General features: G+C 39.4%; 1 protein-coding gene across 1 annotated transcript; it reads right to left on the reverse strand.

The window, feature by feature from the left end:
* Nucleotides 1-3,696: 3,696 nt before the first annotated feature.
* Nucleotides 3,697-9,773, reverse strand: map2k2b (mitogen-activated protein kinase kinase 2b). The gene is made up of 11 exons (XM_036556441.1): nucleotides 8,633-9,773; nucleotides 8,286-8,496; nucleotides 7,488-7,634; nucleotides 6,926-7,003; nucleotides 6,763-6,814; nucleotides 6,470-6,594; nucleotides 5,931-6,144; nucleotides 5,467-5,519; nucleotides 5,280-5,341; nucleotides 4,964-5,009; nucleotides 3,697-3,952 (listed from the first exon to the last, which is right to left on the reverse strand). Exons 1-11 carry the CDS (start codon nucleotides 8,719-8,721, stop codon nucleotides 3,842-3,844), a joined length of 1,188 nt encoding a protein of 395 aa, XP_036412334.1. The 5' UTR covers nucleotides 8,722-9,773; the 3' UTR covers nucleotides 3,697-3,841.
* Between the last annotated feature and the right edge of the window lie 455 nt (nucleotides 9,774-10,228).

Genomic DNA, 10,228 nt, shown 5'->3' on the forward strand with positions numbered 1-10,228 from the left:
ACACTACCAAGCTTTACTATGTTACAATTTGTTACCATACTAATATAAACTATGCTATGATCTTTCATACCAATATAAAAAAAAAATCATTCAAACTTAGTACCACATTCTAAATATTCCCATTCCGACAAAAATTCATTAAGCTGAATGGAATTTTTTGCCAATGTTCTGTAAAGCTTGTCCAACCTCACAATGCTATGAAGGAACATATTTGTGGGAGGAGCATAGATAGGCCAATAATGAAGCTTTTACATTATATGCACTCTTAAAAACAAAGGTTCCTAAATGGTTCTTGTCTTGTATTGTTCTAGGAAAAAACATTTAATTGGTATATGCTTTTAGCCAAAGGAGCAAATAGTACCAACAAAAGGTTCTATGACTTGTAACAGTAATGGTGCTTTTGGTGCTACATAGAACCATAATAAAAGTTCTTTAAAGAACCTTAAACAACTGGTCTTTCTTTTAAGATCTATTTAACCATGCAAAGAACCATTTACACAATCAATTGGTTCTTTGAGTAGTCAATGTTCTATAGACAACCTTTGCCTCTACTAAAGAACTCTTGAAGAACCTAAGGGTGCAGAATCTTTATTTTATGTGAAGGCTCTTCAAACATTTGAAAAGTTCTTCCCTCTCACACATTTCATTTACAAATAGTTACTTAAAGAGCCATTCATTGAAAGGTTTTGTAGGGAACCAAAAGGGGTTCTTCTACATACACCAAAAAGATGGCTCTTCAAAGGTCCTTCAGTAAAGAAAATGGTCCTATATAGAACCATGAACACTCAAAGAACTCTGCATGATTGAAGGGTTCTTTCATCGTGAAATGGTTCTTCAGATTGATGGAGAATGTGCTGTAGGTGGTTCTATATAGAACTTTTTTAAAAATCGTTCTGTATAGCATTAAAAGGGTTCTTTGATTGTTACAAGATTGACATCATAATGAAATAACACTTTTTGGTGCTATATAGAACCGTTTACAACCCATTTCCCTTCAATCTGAAGAACCATTTCACCATGCAAAGAACACTTTAATCATGCAAAGGGGTCTTTGAGTGTTCATGGTTCTATATAGAACCATTTTCTTTACTAAAAAAACCTTCAAGAACCATCTTTTTTTTTTTGGTATGTATGGTATGGCTCCAAAGAACCCTTTTTAGCACCTTGAAGAGTGTAAACGGCAATCGCGGTGATGTCAGGAAGAAAAAGAAGACAATAAATGTCCCATGAAGATCACTGAGACAAAATGCTTTAAGACAAAACATTCTCAGATGGAAACTGTGATCATATAAAACAAGCTACAACTCAGTGATCAGATTACACATCATGGCTCACTGACGGAGAATCTAGTCTGGAATGTACAAAGTTATTTAGACTAGGATTACTAATCCAGGATCATATTCCTCCTTTGTTTATGTTAATGTTAGTCACAAACAATGTTATTGTCACAAAGACTGATCCTGGTTTACTACTCATAGACTATCAGTACCAACCCTGGTTTAACCACAAAACGTTCCTAAGAACTGCCCAGTATAAGAGCACATGAACAGCTGACCAGGGCCTCAGTGACCACAGTAGATCTCTGAATACATCAAAACCTCAAAATCACTTTGGATTAAACGCTTTGCTGCCGACCTCAGATGTAGCTTTCGCCCCCTGCTGGCTGAATATTGGAACTGCAATTGTCCAAAGGTATACGTTTACCTTCGGCAGGGAGAAGATGGACAAGTCACTTTAACCCTTAGAATCAGAGACAATAGCTCGTCTGTTGGTGCACAGTTCATGTTGGTCATCATCTAGGCCTTCATCAGTGGCCACAGGGCGCTGCCCACAGGACGCTGTTGGCTGGGTATTTCTGGTTGGTAGACTATTCTCCGTCCAGCAGTGGCACTGAGGTGTTTAAAAACTCCAGCAGCACTGCTGTCATCCACTCGTCCCAGCGCAACACACACTAACACACCACCATGTCACTGTCACTGCAGTGCTGAGAATGATCCACCACCCAAATAATACCTGCTCTGTGGTGGTCCTGACCATTGAAGAACAAGGTAAAAGAGATTTACCAAGGCATGCAGAGGAACAGATGGCCTGCGGTCTGTAATTTTAGAACTACAAAGTGCTCCTATATGGTAAATGGAGCTGATAAAATGAGAGTACAGGGAATAGAAGGAATATATTAATGTCTTTCTGAAGGCTCAGGTGCATGAAATGTTCTATGCCTGACACAATGACCTTGCTACCTGATAGAGACTGATACAATACCTAACTTAAAGGAGGTTCAATTGCAATGTAAGTTGCAACTACCTTGTACTGACATAAATCCCAGCCACACCAATGCATCTGAAACACTTGTATGAGTAACAACTACCATATCGGTGTCAATGCTGTGCTGAGAATGCTTGACCACCCAATTAATATCCTGTCAGCAATGGTTCTATAATGGCCTCCTTCCATTTATAAGGATGCCTACACAAACAATCTGCCTTATCCCAATAACAAAATCTTGTGAATTTGACTATAAAGTGGGGAGCTATGACTGAGGAGACTCTTCAGTTAGATTATCCCTCAATAGAGCTTAAAAACACTGAGATAAATAACTGGCTTGTCACATTGATTTATCAGTCTGCTCAAACTTTAGCAGGAACTTCAGTGTTTGTAAAGAAGGCATCTGATGAATTCCTCTTCAGAGCCCATCTAATGAATATGTTTGCTACATGCCATTCGTTGATTTAAAATGAGTTAATAAACAATCATTGATGGTGTTTCCTTGATTGTATTTTTGAATTTAATGAATAAGTACAATGTAAAAGGTAACTATATTCTGAATACTTTTTTTGAAAATGTAACAGACCACAGATACTTAATTTCTGCATTTTGAACATGCATTCCATAACATTCCAACCCTGACTGAACTATGAATTAATCAACTGTACTCACATAGTTGGGCAATGTTTTGTCAGTTTACACAAAGTAAAACTAATGATATAATCAGGGCTTAACAGGCCAACTTTGCAATTTACTTGACATTTTAGAGTTACTCTTTTAGGCTCTTTAAAATGTGTTTATTGTCATTAGCTATTAGCTGTTATTTCTATGCTTCATGAAAATTCCTCTCAATGTTAGAACACAATTTTGGAATGCAAAGTGCTGAGCAAAATGCTACATCAAAGGCTAATCTGTATACCAAACTAGTAACTGTGACATTAGACTATTATGCTATCAAAATTGCCTTTGCCCTATCTTCATCCCACATTGGAAAACCAGTCACAATAGAAAAGTACAAAGAAAACCTACAAATCACAAGAGTTTTTTTTTTATTTGAGATAAAGGCTGAATGCCACATACAATCGTTTCTGGTTCATGTCAATGGCAAAAAAGACTAAAGAACAACTCAAATCATCATGACTGCCTGATACAACAGTGACTGAGGTGAACATTTTATCCTTATACTGTATATATATTAACTGTAGCACATGACCTAGGCCCAGATAAAGGCATATCTCTATATAATTATTTATTTAATATAAGATTCACCTGAGAGGCCTTAAATCGATAATAATGTGTGTGTGTCTGCATGCATATAACATAGATGTGAAAATATACTTGTGGCAGTTCTGTATGTTTTTGCATGAGCAGGATACAGTGTAAAACTGCTAAGTTATCTTTCACTGGGACAGCGTATGCATCCAGGATGTGGGCGCATATACAGATCACTCTGTAAATGAGAACTGTGTGCAAAAATGTGGCAGGGTGACAAACAAGAGAGAGAAGGAAAAGAGAAAGATTGAATCTGTGCATGTGTGTGTTTTAGGGGGAAATTGAAAGAGTTTCTCTCATTCAGTTATTCAGCTGTCCGGGTGGGTGTGCTGGGTTGGTTGAGGCCCATAGTTTTACACAACCAGCCTGCAAAGTCCACCTCTTCCACCTCTGAGCGCTTAATAAACGTGTGGTTCTGTGAAGAGAAGTAAAACATCTGTCACCACTGATGTGAAGAACACTTTGTCAAAGTGGTCAGTCTAAGCGTAAATGAAAGCAGAGGCTGTGCATTGTTGACTTAAGAGATTTAAGGGGTGTTGAGATTTATTGTTTTGATAAAACTACCCAAATATGACAAAATACCCAATATGATAAAATACTTAATTTTAGTATTAGCAATAATCTCAAAGACAATATTTCTTCTACCAAAAAAATGTAGTTTGTCAGACATGGGCTATGGCGTGGTTTTCTATGAACAACTTTCTATGAAGGGTGCATCAAAAGGCAATTCCACCACTTTTTCAAAATGTTTGCATGGAAGATGGAAGAGTCGTACAGAGTGTTTTGAAATTAAATGCTCTGTGTTAGAGCAACTTACCAAGTCAGATTTGTTCACAGAGGGAGATTCACTCAAAAGAGGCCCCAAAAAATCTGTTGCAACTCCTGTTAGGATGAAGCAATCTGAACCAATAAATACGCTACATACCTTGACGTATGTGTAATCGATTGCATTACATGCAATGCTGGAAGTGCTCTCCGTTTTCTGCCAGACACATGAAAGGGTATGGGGGTAAGCACCCAGAAGTTGCAAACGGAGGTTAAATGTCGCAACAGCTGACCGGCGCCTACCTCATCGCTCCGATGCAGGGGCATCCCGGCTTGTTCAAAGCTCCATATACTGAGGAGCACATTGCATGTTGTTTTGTTCAGATTGCTTCGTCCTAGTGAGAGTTATAACAGAATATTCGGGGCCTCTTTTGAGTGAATCTCCCTGTAGAAACCAAACATCTGAAGCGTTTGTCTTTGTGTGTTTATATGCGTTTGTGTTTATATGTTATGTTTATGAATACAGTATGTAATGCCGTGTATATCCAGTATTTTGCAATGGCTTTTAAACATCCCTCAGATTTTTACCAGAACTCTATTTTATAATCTACATTTTGCCAGTGCAACCACACATACAGCAAAGAGTGGCAAAAATACTCACCATCAGCATCTTCAGATCTGCCCTATCTGCAGGATTTTTGATGAGACTACAGAAACCAGACAGACATTGAGAAAAGCTCAAAAACATGCTTTAATTCGTACCTCAAACCATTAGTCAAAAAACTACAACACTATGCTTAAGCAAAATGGTTTCTTATTGGTTTCTCCAGCATAGTGATTCTTAAACTGGTCTTCAGGGACCCCAGGGAGTTAGAGCAAATATCTGGCTGTCAGGTCCAGAACCACTGAGAACCACTGCTCTGGCAAATATATTCAACCACACACAGCTAAAATGAACAAGTAAAAATGATATTCACCATTTGGTCACAAAGTCCTGGAAGTCTGAAGTGAAGACTCCATGAGGCAGTTTTGGTGGAGGCTATAAACAGAAAGATCGACAAACAGACACTAAATATATTTACAAATATAGGATTAAAAAAAAACTAAACAATTCAACAGTTGTACATTTATGAGGAACCAAAGACTAAGCTCAGCAAATCTCACCTCATTGACTATGTAGTCCAGCAACTCAAATATAGCCATGGCTGGTCCATGCCCTACAGGAACAAAAAATGCATTTCATAAAACATTAAAAGAATTAGCTGATGGTGAAGAAACTACACACGCACGGTATGCCAACGGAAAAAATTAGAAGTGGCTAGCCAACTGATCAAACCACCAAGATTAAGATCTAAGATTGAGACCTTTAAATGCTTCCAAAAAGCATTTTATTTTAATATTAGTGTACTTTAGAAGTTTGTCAAATCTTATGCACATTCAACGAACAGCATTAAACTGTGTTAGCAAATGCTGACATTAACTGGTCATTTTAGAAATGCAGTAATAGTAGTAAAACAGCCTGTACTGATTCTAAAATACAGAACTCCCAAATAAAAGCTCTTTTACTATGACTCGTTGAAAAAGAAAAAAAAATCATAAGCTATCCTCAGCTATGAGGTGCACTGTACCGCTGACAGGTCTCCCTGGAGGTCGAGGTCGTGGTGACGTGCTCTGCGTTCCTCCCTCCTCTACGTTCATCGTCGACCGCCCGAAAATGGCCTCCAGCTCCTTGGCATCGGGGGGAGGGATGGGGTAGCGGCCAATTGACAGCTCCACCAGAGACAGCCCCATACTCCACACATCCGACTGCACTGAATAATGAGTGCCCTGCAGTCTCTCCGGCTTGGGAGGAGAAACAAACACAGACATTGCACATGATTATTATATACCATCCAGAGATGGGGTAGAATATTTGACTATTTTATTATTTGCTCACAGCTAGATTTGATGGATAATCCTAAAACTAGAGGTGCAGAATCAAACTGTGATGTTAGCACTGACTACTGGGTACATGCCATTTTGTGTCTAACAAATTATTTTTATTTTCAAATTATTTTATGCACAACCCTATTATCATCAGACCTACAATTAACTGTAAACAATTAACTTAAACAAGAAGTTTCTAGTGGCCACAAACAGCACAGAAGGGAGCAAAAGACTGACTTACCGACATATATGACCTTGTGCCTACAAAAGAGTTAGCCATGGAGTCAATGAGCTGGCCACTCACTCCAAAATCACACAGCTTGATCTCCCCTCGTGAATTCACCAGTATGTTTGAAGGTTTGACATCTGCAGTTGTGAAAATAAGCACATTTTCAGGTAAATGCTGAATGGAAGCATCAGTAACGAAAATAATAACAAAATGAGGGAGACTGGAAATGTTCTGCAGTGAAGAAGTGTGTGCTGGTTTTAATAGAGAAGAATATTCTGTTTAGGTTTTACATTATGTCCTGTTACCTCTGTGCATGATTTGGTGCTTTTCTCGAAGGTAAGCAAGACCTCTTAAAACCTTTAGTATAACAAGAGACAGTAAGAGATCAATTTTACTCACACATGCACACAAGCCTAAATGTGTTATTCGAAACCCAAACATTTACAATACCATACCCTAAATACTTACAGCTATACTGACTTTGCCCAGGATTTCTTCTGGAATTCTCCGAGCCTCTTTTAGTACCTGATCCAAGGAGCCTCCATCCTGTGGCCAGAAACACATAATCTGTAATTCTTGCCTCACGATCTCCATCCCTCCATCCAAAACATTCCCTGACTCACTCACTCTGTGGGCATAACTGAAAGTGCTGCCAAAACCATTCTATGTTCTTGCTCGATGGAACAGATAGCACCCCTGCAGCTTCATCTTGCAAGCTCTTACACAATGCATTCAATCCAGCATTCTTCCTTATCTCATGATCACAAAGTTTCCTCAAGTTTGAGAATATTAGCAGTACTTTCAAAGACACGCTGTTTAGGGGGTTTACACTACTAACAGCTCCACTGGCTTAGCACAAATAGATAGGCTCTTACTAGCTTTTGTTCAGTACTATCAAATTCAGGCCCTTAATTGTGAGGGAAGCCAGGAAGGTGTGGATTTACTCAAGTGCTTTCAAGTGAATGGTAGAACTGTCTCGCTCCCAAAATCTTAACTGAATAGTTTAACAGATTCTAGCTTATGGGCTCACCATGTGCTCCATACAGATACTGATTTCTCCATCGCTGTAGAAGGCTCCATAAAAGCCCACTATATAGGGAGAGTTACACTCATGCAGGACTTGCAGTTCTCTAATGATCTGGTTCCTGATTGCTGGCTTGATCTCAAGATGAATCAGCTAAATGGAGGATAGAAAACATTTCTTAAAAAAACATTTCTATCGTAAAGTTTCTATTATTTTCAGCTGTACAACAACACAGACCGTGATAAGCAGAACAAAAAGGTAAAGAGAATCAAAACAATACCAGAAACACTAAGATAAAGATCATGAAGTAATACATTTGAATGTCACTCGTGTTGTGAGTAGAAATTTTTCCACCAGGCAGTGCAATACGGTACAGTGCGGTTACGAATCTGAACCCAGAACTACCTGTACCCTGGTTGAGTACCTGCGCATTTTCCATCGCACGACAGAACCAGGAAAGACAGCTTAAGTGATGACTGCATTTGACCAATCAGTGGTCTGCACAATTTCAAGCTTAGTACCCAGGCAAGAACGATAAACAAATTCAGCAGGGGTAGTACAATTCAGATGGCAATAGAAATGACCATAAAATGCACAATCACAGGTTAGCAACAGTACCATACTGCACTGCCCAGTGGAAAAACGTCACGTGAACTGCCGGTAACACCATCTATGTGATTTAATAGTAGAGGTGGGCAATGTGGCAAAAATATCACCACAATATTTGAAAACACTTGAAGCATCACAATATTTCCAAATGTTCAATCAAGCAAAATAGTACTGTTGCGTGTTAAAAATGCTCACCTTTCTGGCCATGATCAGTCCAGAGGGCTTGTGGCAGACTTTATTAACCACACCACCATTTCCTGCTCCTAGCTCACAGATGCGCTGAAAGTCATCGTCCTTTAACTCTCCTACTTTGGCTTTCTGCGTGAGGAAGGCCTCCAGACGCTTCTTCTGCTGCTCATCCAAGTCAAGTTCCTCTAGTTTCTTCTGAAGAGCCTCTAGGTTTGCTCTGACAAGGAGAGACAGTAATTGTAGGCCAGAAATCCAGACCTATTAACACTTCAACAAAGATTTTTTTAGTAGCCAAAGCAATTCACATCCATTAGATGCAACTATTAATCAAACATAACTAGATGAGAACTTACTCTGATGCAGCACCTATATTTGAGCCTGTGGTCTGTGCTTCTCCAGTGCCGCCTATGACTATGGGTCCTGGTCTTTTTTTGGGGGCCATGTTCAACTTAACTATCCGGACAAGAAGTTTTTTTTTTTTAAACCGGCATGCAAATTAGTAGATAAAGTAGCCTTGACGAGCAGAGACTGTGATTGGACACTGACATGGAGCTCACTAAATTCTCATCAGGCCACTGAACATTCAGAGCATAAACACAGTAAAATGAGTTAAAATTCAAAACCGAAGTCTTTGCTATTGTTCCTGAATGCAGCAGCGATTTCTCGCTGATCTGAGGCAGCCCAAGCTGATAATAACTGGCTGTACGGCTCGAGTTAACAGGTGCTCCTGCAAGCTAACTACTTAGTTAATTCGTGTGCTAGCTAGCTAGCTGTTCTAAGTTAGTTACCTCAGTTCACAAAAATGGACGTAATGCTCTATGCAACACGCTCGCACGTAATTAGAAGAAACAAGTGTCAAGAAAGAGGCCTACAATTTCCGAGCTTAAATATGAGCATAACAAGCTAAAGAGCCCAGTTAGCCAAGGCTAACCGAAAAATACAGCAGCATGGGAGCTAGCTAACGCCAACCTACAACTCTTTAACTTAAAATTCACTTACAGAGACTGTAGCTTCTGCCAAGTTACACACAAGGACTGTAAAGCTGAATAAAAACGAATAACCGCGCTTCTCGTCGTCACCTGAAGAGGCTATCTATCCATCAGCTAACGTCAACCTGTATCTCAATGAATCGCATGCAGTTCTTATCAGTTAGCGAACAGTTACTAAAGACGTTAGCTAGCTCTCCTGGACCTTGACAGCACTTCAGGAACAAATAAATATTAATTTCCAAGTTCCTTCCCCACAAAAGCAGCCGCTTACTACGAACGTAGCGTCCCTGAACAAAGTGGGAAAGCGGCTGAGTTTGCTATGTTGTTAGCTTAGCCAACTCCTGGTTGGGCACGGTCTAGGAAGCGAAGTCTTAGATCTCGCGATATTTACTTCTGTCACTTTTTCGAGATTTCGTTATGAAACTTTTTGCACGTTGGTGAACTTCAATATCAGTTCTTGCTACACGGTGAGTCGGACAAGAAGTAAGCCCTGCCCTGGACTACACAGCATTCTGAACAGATAACGCCCTCCTGACCTTTGGATTAAACCTCTGTCCGGGAAACCGACTCATATGTCCAAAAATATCCAGACACCCCCTAAAGAGGGAATCTAGCTAATCTGAGGTGCTGCTATTGCTGACATACACACCTCAAAACGATGGCTCAAGGGTTCTTTAGTAAGCTCAATGGTCCTATTTACAACCATAAATCCTATTCAGAACATCTGAATCATGGTTCTTTAGATTGATGGAGCGTGTGCTGTATATGGTTCTTTATAGAGCCTATTTGAAAATAGTTTTGAAGCACCAAGGGTTCTTCAATTGCTAAGATCTCAAGTTTATTATAGTAGAAGAACCTGTGATATAGAACTAGTTCTCAAAAAGGTTCTGTATAGAACCATATACAACACATTCTTCATCAATCTGAAGAAATATTTAAGCATGAAATGGTTCTATATAA

This window comes from Colossoma macropomum, unplaced genomic scaffold (genome assembly GCF_904425465.1).
Source record: "Colossoma macropomum unplaced genomic scaffold, Colossoma_macropomum, whole genome shotgun sequence".
NCBI lineage: Eukaryota > Metazoa > Chordata > Actinopteri > Characiformes > Serrasalmidae > Colossoma > Colossoma macropomum.